Raw genomic sequence first — 12,787 nt, forward strand, 5'->3', positions numbered from 1 at the left:
AGCCGGAAACACGCAGACACACCCTTGCTGAACTTTTTTAGTGTAAGGGCATGTGGCATATCAATTTCGAAATAAACGAGGGGCCCCTTGTTTATTAGGCATTTTCTTCTCTTCTTGTTCGCCTGTAAAGTGCAAGATTTACACGCATTAAACTACTGCACGACAACGTGCAAAGAAAAAGAACGCATTGATTGACCACTATTGTGTGCCAATATTGTTGCAGACGACATGGAGAAGTTTTCTGACTTGAATAGCGACGGCAGACGAGATGTAAATCTGCAATTCCGCCTCACTCGCTAATGAGCATCTAGTCGCTCGCTTTCAAAAAAACAGGTTATGTATCAGACACCACTTGATGACCAACCACGTGAATGTGATGATGATGGTCTGGTGGCGATATGGGTGCATTGGCACAGGACAGATTGGTAACAGACCAAGGAAGCAGGCGCAAGTGTCCTTTACACTCACCGAGCATTTTCTTTCAGAGGCATCGCAGCTTTTCCGAGATAGTTTGCTTTGATCCCCTTCTGCAATCATGATGTCGACAATAATCGCAATTGCCATCAGTTCCGGGAAGTTCCGGCTTCTTTTCTTTTCGCGATTTTTTTGAAAAGGTAGTGGAATCCCCATAGCAACGTTGCTAAGTTGATTGGAATTTGGCATTGCAATGTGTTGCACTGAATTTGCAATCCTTTCTTGTTGAGCGGTCAAACCTGTTTTGTGTAAAAAATGCTGCTGATACTAGGGTGTTTCTGCGCATACCATGCCATAAACAATAGATGTTGTGGTGTAAGTACCGTGTTTCATGGATCATTGTACTTTTTAATTACTTATGTTTATTCAGATATTGCAAAAAAAGAGAGAGAGAGAGGTGGGGATTTTAAACATCTTGTTTCATCAGTCGAAGCACCAGTTGTTTTGAACATCATCTTGACTCGTAGCTCCTTCCATCCTATAGTATGCTCCTATGCTGCTATCGTAGTATGCTCCTTCCAGAAGTATCCCACTTTTTTTTTTATTGTCTATATCCCTGTCTGTTCTTTGATCCATGACGTGAACTTGTTGACTTTGGTATAAAATCCATATTTTCCCTTGTGAAGGCAGCTGCTTTCCCCAAAGCTGACAATTCCTATCACATAATGCTTCCCACCAGACTCGGCAACAAACGGTCCACCACTGTCTCCATCGCACGAGTCTTGGTGGGCCTTTCCGCTTGAGTATCCCGCGCAGAACATGTTCTTTGTCACCTAAGAAAAAAGGAACGAAAGGACGACTGCATCAGTTACCAACATCGGAGAGTAGAACCAAAACGTTCGCCAAAATTATTCAGGGTCTCGCTTTCGGTTCAGCCCCTGAAGCATAAGATAACCGTGACATTCTACGACATGTCTGTGACATTCTAGTGACATTCTGTGACAAGTCTGTAACATTCTATGATGGCAAAAGAGGAGCTGTGATAACACACACACACATAAATGGGATGATGATGTGGTGGGTCATTCACTGCCGTTATGACAGTGCACTGCCCCATTGCACTTGTGGAAGGGTGTCCTTTTAGAGGTCGTCCATTAGTCGAGCGCTGGAGAGGAACTCAGCAACAACACGTAGGCCTTGTATCTGATGTGAGAGGTCCGACCATGGCCAGAGAATTTTGGCCAAGTCGAACAGGTGTTGTGATTAATTGTGAGCCTGTACACTAAGAAGGTAAGATATTTACACTGTTGCGGATTATCGTGGGTAAATGATGTTGAAGCTTGTGAGAATGGGATGCAAATGTGAAATAAAGTTACTAGATTCGAGTGGGTACGGCCGTTGCAAGGAAGAACAAGTTTCTGACGAGCGCATCATCTAGAGACAGCGTCGATATGACTGTTCTCGTCCCCACAGCAGCAGCTCAGGTGGTCTTGCCAGATGACCCTTATGCTGATTAGTACAATGATGCAAGAAGAAAAAAAGCTTTCCTCATAAGGAAAAGATGACACTCAGGGAATTTATCTTCTCGTATCGCAGAAGGGGAGAACAGGAGCGTCGGAAGTCCCTCACGGCAAGGGGGGGGGGGGAGCCCTAACCTAACCTAGAGGAGCCATTGATGTTCTTATTAGAAACGACTCGTCCATGCAATCCGATGTCCGATCGAATCTTTTTTTGCCCCGGTTCCGATGAAGAGCATATGCTCGAAACGTTAACAGATACTTTTAACCTCTTTTCCCTTTTCCCCCTAAACTGTTCTCCCCCTCCTTGGTACCTTAGTCTTTTCGTTGTGTTGCTCTACTTTTTGAACGGGTGTTCGTTTTCAATCTGCGGTAACAGAGCTGAAAGCAAGTCTGTCTCGGACGACAGGTACAGATGAAAAATCGGGTATCGGGACGCTCAGAATGAAAGTTTAGGGGGGCAGGGGCCCCCAGTGAAAACTCGGGGGGGGGGGGGGGGGGCGACCGCCCCCTCTGTCCCCACCTTCCGACGCCCCTGGAGGAGAAGGACGTAGGGCAACGAACCATTCAGCACAAACTATTGGGGTATTGTTCGCTGGGCTGCGCCACCCCGAGGAGACTGCCCATTACGATGTATCACCTGCGTCTACGTGTGGTATACATATTCGAAAACAAGTTTTGAAACTCCTCCTGACAGCTTAATGAGGACAGGAACAAACATAGTATGTGGCCGTTAGTCGAGACAGACAGGGCCGGCAAGAGGGAGGGAGCAACCGGGGATGAATCCTCCGGGCCCTGGCCTCTTCAGGGGCCTGCCCGACTATTGCTTAGCACCAGGAGACGCTAGGAGGGAGGCCAGTGCAGGACTCGTCCGGAGTCATCCCCGGGGTCCGCAGTTTCTCTCGACGACAATGAGGACATAGTCAAGACTGGCTACACTACTCCATGGAAAACATACAAGAATACACAGCAGACCTTTTGTTCCCAACGGCCTTTTGCTCACGGAAGCAAAATAAACAGGCTCGAATTTTCGAGAGCATACTCCTTCACATACCTCAACATCAGTCGAGGCCCTGCACTCAATTCGCTTCTTGACGGGAACCCGGATCTCTTGAAGCGTGTCTGCGTACGGCTGCTTTTCAGTTCGGCCCCATCCTGCTACCGTGCCACTGACATCATGCGGAGCGAAGAACGTCTTCTCGGCAAACTCTGCATCGGGCAGCGCTATGGGGCGGATGAGCTCGTTGAACGCTATGCTGGAATCCAGTTCCACCAGGGCAATGTCCGAATCCTGCAAACGAGCGACCATTTGGCACACCGAGACTGAAATTCGAAAAGAGGAAAATCTAGCTATCTGGTAAGGGTATAGGTTGAAGCAGACGCCTCCGGTAGAGAACCGCCGATATCTCAAACATAATCTGTTCGAAGGAAGCGCTCTCTAAGGGAGTGATGCTTCACCTATGCACTAGAGATCTCGGCTTCGCAGCTTGGTGCCATGATACACGCATGCTGTTGCTAAGCTGCTGCATCATACTGGACGAAGGTCTTCGTGCATTAACCACATATACCTTGTTCCTGATGTTGTAGTCTGGATGTATGAGAACTCTCTTCATTCGAGCGTTGAGCTGCCCAGGCTCCGATTTGAACTGGTTATGTTTGCGAAAGAGTATCATCGTATTGCTGTTGGAGCCCAACAAGGAGTCTGGTGCGACGCAGTGTGCCGCTGTAAGAACCCAGTGGTCGTTCAGCAGAGCTCCGCCGCAGTAGCCTGGGTCAGAAGATGTCTTGAACAGAGCCTGTGTAAGGATATTTACGCGCGATGAAAACTGAATGGAGCAACTCAAAGTTTAAATAATAACAGAGGCCACGGATATAGCGAGCACGGCATTGCTTAGTTCACCACTATCAGTCACAAACAGATACAAAGTGTCGAGGCAGTCGGTATGGTAGGAATGACGAAATGGCCTTAGAATGGGAGTGAAATCAATGTTTAGTGATGGTTGGAAACTTTTTTAATTCCGTCTTAGCGCCGCGAAGCAACTATGGCTATTAGCGGCGTACAGATGGAGAGCGGAGGGACAGGGGATTAGTATGCGTCCCGGGCCGACTTCAGGGTGAACTGTGCCGACATCCGTCTGCAACGTCTTCGGAAAGCGCAGGGAAAGCCTCAGAGCGCACATCCGGTGGAAGGATTCGAACCCACCAGCTCCCAGTCCTCAGCACGACCTGGGCTTGAGAGCAGACGATGTCCACATCCCATCACGGACTTGCCTTTAGGGCGACGTAGCGGGTGCTGCTGTTGCCGACACAGATTGCAGAAAGCTGTGCAACTTTTGTCGATATATAATTCGTTTATTTAATATCCGGGATGTTCCTGGCCGCGCAATTCGCGGCATTCCATTTTCGACAACGGCGAATCGAATGGTACACTTTATATGTGGGCCACGGTATACGAGACCGTCGCTTTAACCCGCTCGGCCATGATGCAGGTAAGTTGGAAGCTCCACCAAGGAGTGATAAGCGTGTGCTAAAATAGTGAGAGTGATAAACTCAGTAAATCACTTCGCGTTTCTGAAACTCATTCGTTGCAAGTTTATCATCGCGAATAATCACTATACCCTCACAGCATCCTAAAAAGGGAAAAGGGGAAACACAAACCTACTAACCAGCCATGGGTGGGATCCCCTTTTAGCGTCCTTGCCACCAACAACTTTACCTCCATCGTCGTCGCCATCGCCATCTTGTATTTCAACCGGCTTGCCGAATACTGCCCAAATGTATGCATTGAAGAGATCGAGGCGATAAGCAGTTAGAACAGGTCTATATATATATATATATATATATATATATATATATATATATTCTCTGCGTGCAGCCATAGAAGCCATATTAATCTGTAAGTTTGAGTTTCAAACACGTCTAGTAGCATTTACTTGCTTCTTTAATGGCTCTTTTTCCCTGCATTATATATATATATATATAGTTGAAATAAATGGGAGACAGAAGACGAAAGTAGGGGAAGTAACAAAAAAAGGGGTTTATTAAAACTTAAAAATTATAGAAGTTAGGGAGGGTGTCTACGTTACGGCGGAAGCTCCGCCTTCTTCGGGACAAAAGAGCTAATTTTTAGCACATTTTAGCTCTTTTGTCCCGAAGAAGGCGGAGCTTCCGCCGTAACGTAGACACCCTCCCTAACTTTTATAGCTTTTATAATTTTTAAGTTTTAATAAACCCCTTTTTTGTTACTTCCCCTACTTTCGTCTTCTGTCTCCCATTTATTTCAACTATAATTACGTAGCCGTCCGATCCAACTCCAACTTTTCAATATATATATATATATATATATATATATATATATATATATATATATATATGCCAATGCTGAAATGCTGAATTGGAACTAAATTATTATTTAACGTATAGAAGTGCCACCAAGATTCTGCACGAAAGCTTGTCAATGTTCTTCATACTGCCTCAACTATATATTCTCACTACCTCATTCCTGATCTTGACGGTGTTTTTATGTTTGGTCTATTTACACGGAATAATAAGTTGGATACAGCCATCCCAGTGTGCTTGGTAGCCCACACATATTAAAACACAATGGAAAGCATTGTTTGTTTCTAAGGGGAAAAAAGAGGGGAAATTGAACTCGTGTCCCGACTTGTTCTGCTACTCCTAACATAAATTCTCAACCCCCCCCCCCCCCCAAAAAAAAAGAACTTCTCAGGTGCTCTACTCGCAAGTTCGCTATTCACTTTCATATAACCTCTATTCAGAAGTCTACTATTCACAATTATCCCAAGATCCTGAAGAAGTGCAGTCTCTTGCACGAAAGTTCTTGTTCAAATAAATCTTAGTTGCTCCTAACCGTTTTTCATATTACGTGTGTGATTCCCTCATCGCGGGCTCCTTGACAGTGTTTCTCTCTCTTTTTTTTTTTCCCCTTTCCGACGTATCCAAGATCATGCACAGAGAATCCTACAGAGTTAGTCACTACTAAGCAGGATGCGCAGAATCAAAATGCGAGTACTATTGCAATTACAATTAAAATTATAATTAATTGTTCTCAACAGAACAGAAGAGAACAAAAATCAGAATTCGCAAAACTGTTGCGACGCACACCGCACACTGTAGATGGCGGTAGTAGCGCCGATGCTATATTTTCGCCACTTGCTCTGACAGCCGTCCAGCCGCATTCGTTCCACTGCCCTCTTCCAGTTCACTGTGAACTATAAACACACCGATTTTATTTGAAGCCGTTGCAACGCTCTTCCACGTATACATACTCGGTAAGTTTCAAGGCAGTTATGAAGGAGGGCCTCCTCAAGATACTTCAAATGCAGCATAGCAATTCTCTTCACTTTCGCCCACGCAACGTTCCCATCTTGTTTGTCTCCCTGATCGACTCAAGGTCTACACGTGGAAGCTAATTTCGTCACCCGCAAGAGGTAAACCCAGTGGAATAGAGTGTGGGATCGCTGGTGTCTGTGGAAAGTGTACTTGTCGTAAGCGCATGAAGCTGATCAGCATACACTATATAGTCCTCGCATGAAGCAGAAATCCGAGGGATCAATCTGGTCACCAATTAAAATTGTTTGAATTGGTTTCAAAGAGCTTGAAAACGAATTCGTCATGATAACAACGGTTGTCATGACAATGCGGGTAAACATGTTTTATGATGATAAATCATGTTTATCATAATAATTCGATCGACAATGCGGCAAAAAGCAATACAGCATGTGCGACAAGAAACACACATGGACGGTGAAAAAGAAAAAAATAGCACGGTGAGTTGTGCCTGTCACTGTTGGAAAAGGTCTGCCCATATTCCACTTTATGATGTACAGGTTCACACGTGCAGGGAATATTCGTTGTCCGAGTTTGTCAGAGCCATGCATGGTCGTGAAGACTCAATAAGGACATGCACTTTCTTCACTAGTTCGTAATTATAACACAAAGCATGAAGCAAGCCAACAACACTGTGGACTATAGGGGACAGGTTTTGAATCCGACCTGTTGAAACAGAAAGAGGACGTACCATCGACGATGTGTTTGAACCTGACGAAGAACTCCCCTTCTGGTGCTCCCTTCTGTGCAATAAACATCATTAGAATATGCCTGCCTCTCGTAGTCAGCATTTGAGGCTCAGACTGGTTTCCGCAAAAAGACCCAAGCAGGGATGACTCTGAAATATTATTAGTTATATTGTACCTAGTAGGGTAGGAAATCCAGGGAACCGGTAAAGAAATGTGAAAGGAAATTCCTCAGGACCAGAGCGGCCGATATTCCGAATAGAGACTGTTCCGTTATTCTTTCTGACAGTCTCTGTTCGAAATATCGGCGACTCTCGTCCTGAAGCACGTCCTGAAGCCGTGAACTTTCCTGAAGCACTTCGTTTCATATATATTGTGCCTATTTGCTGTCGAGGCTAAAGACCTTAGAACAAGTGGTCTTCGACTCACCTGTGGTATTTCCATCTCTGACTCTTAGCATTGAACCGTGATGGCACCTTTCGTTTTCGTCGTACAATGTCACGTCTGCCAGCTCTAGCTGAATGAGACGATGTCGGGGAGCTTCCAGAAGCACTTCGCAGTGAACGGGTGGGACAAAACTATGAGGGTACCCAGGGCTCTTCCATGTACCTTCCGGTCCGGATAGGGTCACAGGACATGGACCTGTAACAAGAGATTGGTCGTAGAATAATTGGTAATGCTGTAGAGGTAGTTCAGCACTTAGTTTGAGCAATGCATGACAAGAAGTTATAATCTCTTGCAACGGACTGACAGATGCTTACCTGATCTCGATACCAGGACCAGCCCCTGATTTCCTTCTGCCTCTGTCTGGCCTTCAGCAAGACTAAAATAAATAGCAAAGACGTAGATTGTATGTTCGTAGGCCTATTGCTAGAGGTGTGCGTCGGTGCGGTAACTCCCCGGATCCGCGCCACATCCTGGCTTGTAGATAGAAATGTAACGTTGTCAAATCCGCGCGGATAAAGTGCGGATGAAACTGCGCACCTCTGTGGTGTCTGCAGACATCGGTTTTTATTCGCAAATAACCATTAGTGTCTCCGCAGGCGACCCCTAGGTTGAGTCACGATCGAGAATACGCGGCGGGTCCAAAATGGCGTCGAAGTGTATAATTCTTTGTATTGCTGTGCCTTTTGATTGTCTTTCATTAGGCAATTGCGGACGAAATACTGTTCCTGACGAGTAGCTTGCATGATGAATGATGTTCTTATGGAGTTCAAGTTGGAAACTCTTTCTTAACATCTCTAAATGTTCTCACGTTTCATTCCCACGTTCCAAGCAACTTTACTCTCAGTGCTATAAATTAAACAACATATTTCCACTCTAACTGATACATGGTCCAACTCATGGTCAACTCATACTCATGGTCCAACCATATATTAATGCTGTTGTTAATAATGCTAATCGGAGCCTTGGGTTCATCCGTTGTAACCTTAAATGCGCCCCATCATCCGTGAAACAACTGGCCTACTCCACACTCTTAAAAATGAACTTCACCGCATAGCACGCTTTTAGCCAACCAGTATCTCGAATGATATCGCTATTTCCCTGATTTGTTCAAAACGGTAGGCGTACGCCTTTTCTGTGACACTTATGCGGTTCATAATTGTCACAAAAATGGCGTACGCCTACCGTATTCAGCAAATAAGGGCACATAAGGATATCATTCGAGATGATGGTTGGCTAGGAGCGTGCAATGCGGTGAAGTTCATTTCTAAGAGTGCATGTTGATCCGACCTAAACTCGAAGACGCGTGCAGCATTTGGGATCCTCATCACTCTTACTTTGTTAATCTTTTATGGAGTCTCGTCAAAACTGTGCCTCTCGTTTCATCTCAAACAAATACGCTTATCCTTCCAGCATCACATCTATCAAACTCTCCTTGTTGGTCTCCCCCATCTTCACCTCCACATAAAATTATCTCGTTTATGTCTATTTTATAATTTTTTTTTTCATAATCATCTCCTAAGACATAATTTTCTCGTACCGGCATCCCATGTTTCACCTCGCCTTGACCACAATTTTAAAATTCCGCCACTTCTTTACAGAACAGCTCAGCTTTCCGATTCGTTTTTCCATTAGCCTACCGGTAATGGAACAGCCTTTCACAGTCGCTAACCATCCTTACTGACCACAGTATATTGAAACAGGAACTTATCAGATTGTTGGGCTTGTTAGAACGTTCAACTGAGCACACACAGTACATAATAAGTTATAAAATGTAAAATAAGGGAAACATGTCCCATTGCCATGCTCTGTTTTTTGTTGTTAGCTTTTATATTTCGTTAACTCAACTATGTTGACCCCCCCCCCCCCCTCCGTAATGTAACGTCCGCAAGGGTCTTTGATGCATACGCGTAAATAAATAAATAATGAAAGCGTGTGAATCAACGTTTTAGTCGACTGCATAGATTTGTGTAGTTTCCCTTTCTTCTTTTCTGAATAACGCGTCCTGGAGTAGCCAGCCCGGGACTAACACCTCCATTTTTTCTTTTACAAATCAAATCAAATCAACATTTTCGTCATATGATTTTTTTCCTACAGGCGCAATGGGGGGGGGGGGGGGGGGCAATGATCGTGGATGCGCGGATGCTCCATATCCGCGCGGGAGAGGATGCCCGTATACGCCTATGTCAAGTAGTGCGGTTGCGGTCGCAAGTACACAGCCGTGGCACGACATCGTAAATGATCGTCGTTCCCCGTCGTTGATGTATTCAGCAGCTGCGATTGGCTGCGAGCTGCATTCTAACAGCGCCCTCTAGAGCGCACTTGCAGGCGTTGTATTTCGTCTGTTTTAACTAAGCGTACTGTAATATTCCACCCTGGATGCACCCTTCTGCTCATCTGGCGTATGAAGAAAGCAAACAGACGCGCACTATAGAGGACCGTCTCTTCAAGAAAATGCTCCTGTTAAAATGTAAATGCCTCCAATAAATGATGATTGAAGAAGATAATGAGCGCCTCAAGTGGGCCGCAAATTGTATTTGTGGAAATATTTTTGCGTTTTCTTTCGTGATAATCCGCGTCTTAGGGTTGAGGTTTTAGGGTAAAGTATTACTAGTATTACAAACGTTTTAGTATTATGTAATATAATACCTTAAAATCAAAGTATTATGTATTAGTATTATAATACTGATTTCTGGCAATTATTATGTATCTCTATTATACTACAAAATATGTGTCTACTGCTAATACTGCCCTCCCCTAGCTGCACGAAACATACGCTTTACAACGACAGCAGCACTCACTGTCCGCAATCGCGCCTCAACAACAAACCGCTCAGCCTTGCAGCAATCTTGGGTCCTTGGTCTAACCCTGTACAGCATCGTCAATGCCTTCACTCATTCTATGTGTTCCTGACGTCTTCTAACCTGCTCGAACTCCTGTGACTTCAGAGCTGTTGCCATGAATGCGGAGATTTGATCTTCACAGCATTTCATCTCCGGTAGCCGACTGGACGAACTACTATCCCATCAGTTACGACGCACCTGCGTCTGTGATATCTCATATGCGTCTGTCATGTGTGTGTGTGTGCGAGTGTATATGCCTCATCTTTTTCATCGTCATCCCACTCATGTACTAACTCACAGGCACTGAGGCATGGTACCGCAATTGTTGCGGTGAATCACCTCATCCCATAATCATTCATGTAGTTGTTGTTGTTTGTCCGCAATCGGCATGTGAGAGAAGGGACATAAAAGTGCAAACATTTCTTGTCGCAGAACGGAAGAAGACGTTATAGCAGCAATACAAAAGGAACGGGAATAGGGATTCATCCGTTGTGCCCTTCGTGATTTACGCACGAAAGAAACCACAACTTACCGCCGTATTCTTGAACGAGCCTCGACTCGAAACTCGACTCGAGCTCCTCCTCGAGGCCGGTTTTGCGCTTCATAAATCGACCTTGACTCGAAACGTTCCTCGAGTGGAGGAATTCCTCCGTGCATTCCTCGAAAATCTCGAGGTAGCATTGGTGCTACCTCGAGAACGCTCTTTAACTCGAGTTTGGCTGGTGTCATGGCGGAAGACAGGTCGTTCGCTGCGTCCATCGACTGCGTTTTGTGTCACGATGGCCTTGACCATGCCATTAAGCTAGCTGCTGCCGTTGTGGTTGTAATTGCCAGACCAGAAAACTAGGAAACCTATCAGTCTGTTTCCCTGTTCGAAACACCTGCACCCTTCTTCAAACACTTGCAGACTTTTGTGTTTCTATTTGTAATGCACGTTGGTCGAAATAAAGTAAAGAATTACATTTATTTTTCATGCCATAAGTGTGTTTTAAGCACGATAATTAACATTTTCGAGTGGTCCCGAAAGACGGCTGGGGACGAGACTACAGCTTTATTCGAGGGCGGTTTCTCGAGGAGCGCCTTGGCGGAGGAATCCCCGAAGCGGGTTCATGAAACGCATGGGCTCTTCGAGTGGAGCAGCGCCACTTTCCTCCACTCGTTGGAGTCAAGGCGGAGCGTCGAGTCGAGGCTTGTTCAAGAATACGGCGGTTACTCTCTCCCTCTACTCAAGGAGCTCGACCATGCGGAGCGGTTTGTAATTGGTTTCATCCTGAAACGATCTACCGGGATGATTGGACAAATCGTTTGAGAAGACCAGTGAGAACCGGCTCCGCTTCGTCGACCTTCTTGAGAAGGAGGGGGCAAATTCGCGGTTTCTTTCGCTCATAAATCACGAACGACGCTACGGATGAATCCCGCTCCTTTTGTAGTGCTGTCAAGGTAACGACATCTGCCATTTGACGAGGGGAACTTTTTGCACATTGGTGCCCTTTAATGAGAATTAAGAACTACATACGGAATACACTCAGTTGCCTATTTAGGCAGCAAAGCGTGGAATGACCTTTATTATTAAGTTACCAATATTTAAACGCAAACTACGTGAATTCTTTTTTGAAGCGAGCACTGACGCCGTATGACCATTTATTTGTGTACTCTGTAGATAGCTGTACGGCAGGCCACTGATTCATGTACGTATGAGTATGTATGAGTATAATGTATGGGACTGCATAGCAGGATTACCTTGCAGTCCCCGTAATACATATATGTATATTTACTACTTTTGTGCCGAATAAACCGGCCTCGGTGGCTCAGTCGGTAGCGTGTTCGCCTTCTGATCCCGAGATCGCGGGTTCGAACCCGGCCGAGGACGCCAGCAACTTGGTGGCAGGGTACAAGTTGCTTAGACACGCCGTCTTCCGCGAGGGACGTTAAATACGGGGTGCCGTGTAATGAGCTTTCATTGCACGTTAAAGAACCCTCAGGTGGGCAAAAGCAATCCACAGACCGACCGCTGTGGCGTCGCTCATGATCTCAGTTGTCTCGCGACGTAAACACCCAATTATTAAATTAAATTGTGCCGAATAAAAAATTTCAAGTTCAATGTTTCTTCTTGTTTTTGTTTTTCCTTGCAGACGTTTAAGAGTCAGCTGCCAGACTTCAATAGCGGGGTCTCAAGCCTAACATTTCGCACATCCAAAAAGTTTCAGAGTTCCTAAAAAAGCTCAAATTATATACATTCTGTAGTGAAGCGAGAACAACGCAGAATCTTAACTGTAAAGTAGGATTAAGAAAAACTACAGGAAAGAAGATATCAGCTTACTGTGACAGGAGCAACACAACAAGGAAAACTCCGGAGGAGCGCTGCACGTCCATGACGATGGGCATCACTTTCACTGCACCAACCCACCGGGTTGCATGTGATGCTAATGAAACAAAGAGCGTAGTGGAAAGACTCGTTTCCCAAGACGTCTGCAATTACGCAGAAAGTGGAAAGGGCGCTAGACGTGAGGTGGCATAAAAGCGACCTTCGCAG

The 12,787-nt window shown here is 45.4% G+C and overlaps 1 protein-coding gene across 1 annotated transcript; it reads right to left on the reverse strand.

Annotated features, from left to right (window-relative positions):
* Positions 1-819: 819 nt before the first annotated feature.
* LOC135400733 (coagulation factor IX-like) lies at positions 820-12,765 on the reverse strand. The gene is made up of 8 exons (XM_064632608.1): positions 12,575-12,765; positions 7,729-7,790; positions 7,397-7,609; positions 6,973-7,119; positions 4,598-4,698; positions 3,500-3,727; positions 2,986-3,222; positions 820-1,247 (listed from the first exon to the last, which is right to left on the reverse strand). The coding sequence occupies exons 1-8, from the start codon at positions 12,637-12,639 to the stop codon at positions 1,023-1,025; spliced, it is 1,278 nt and encodes a 425-aa protein (XP_064488678.1). The 5' UTR covers positions 12,640-12,765; the 3' UTR covers positions 820-1,022.
* Positions 12,766-12,787: the final 22 nt, after the last annotated feature.

Source organism: Ornithodoros turicata, chromosome 7, assembly GCF_037126465.1.
Source record: "Ornithodoros turicata isolate Travis chromosome 7, ASM3712646v1, whole genome shotgun sequence".
In the NCBI taxonomy this organism is placed as follows: domain Eukaryota; kingdom Metazoa; phylum Arthropoda; class Arachnida; order Ixodida; family Argasidae; genus Ornithodoros; species Ornithodoros turicata.

What these genes read in the sequence shown, in the direction of transcription:
- LOC135400733 (XM_064632608.1), bottom strand. Translation starts at nt 12,639, where the DNA reads ATGCCCATCGTCATGGACGTGCAGCGCTCCTCCGGAGTTTTCCTTGTT. An exon ending in GGGGATCCCACCCATGGCTG is followed by an intron (nt 3,728 to 4,597) that starts GTTAGTAGGTTT and finishes ATCCTTACACAG; the next exon opens with GCTCTGTTCAAGACATCTTC. An exon ending in GGGCCTCGACTGATGTTGAG is followed by an intron (nt 1,248 to 2,985) that starts GTATGTGAAGGA and finishes CTTTTTTCTTAG; the next exon opens with GTGACAAAGAACATGTTCTG.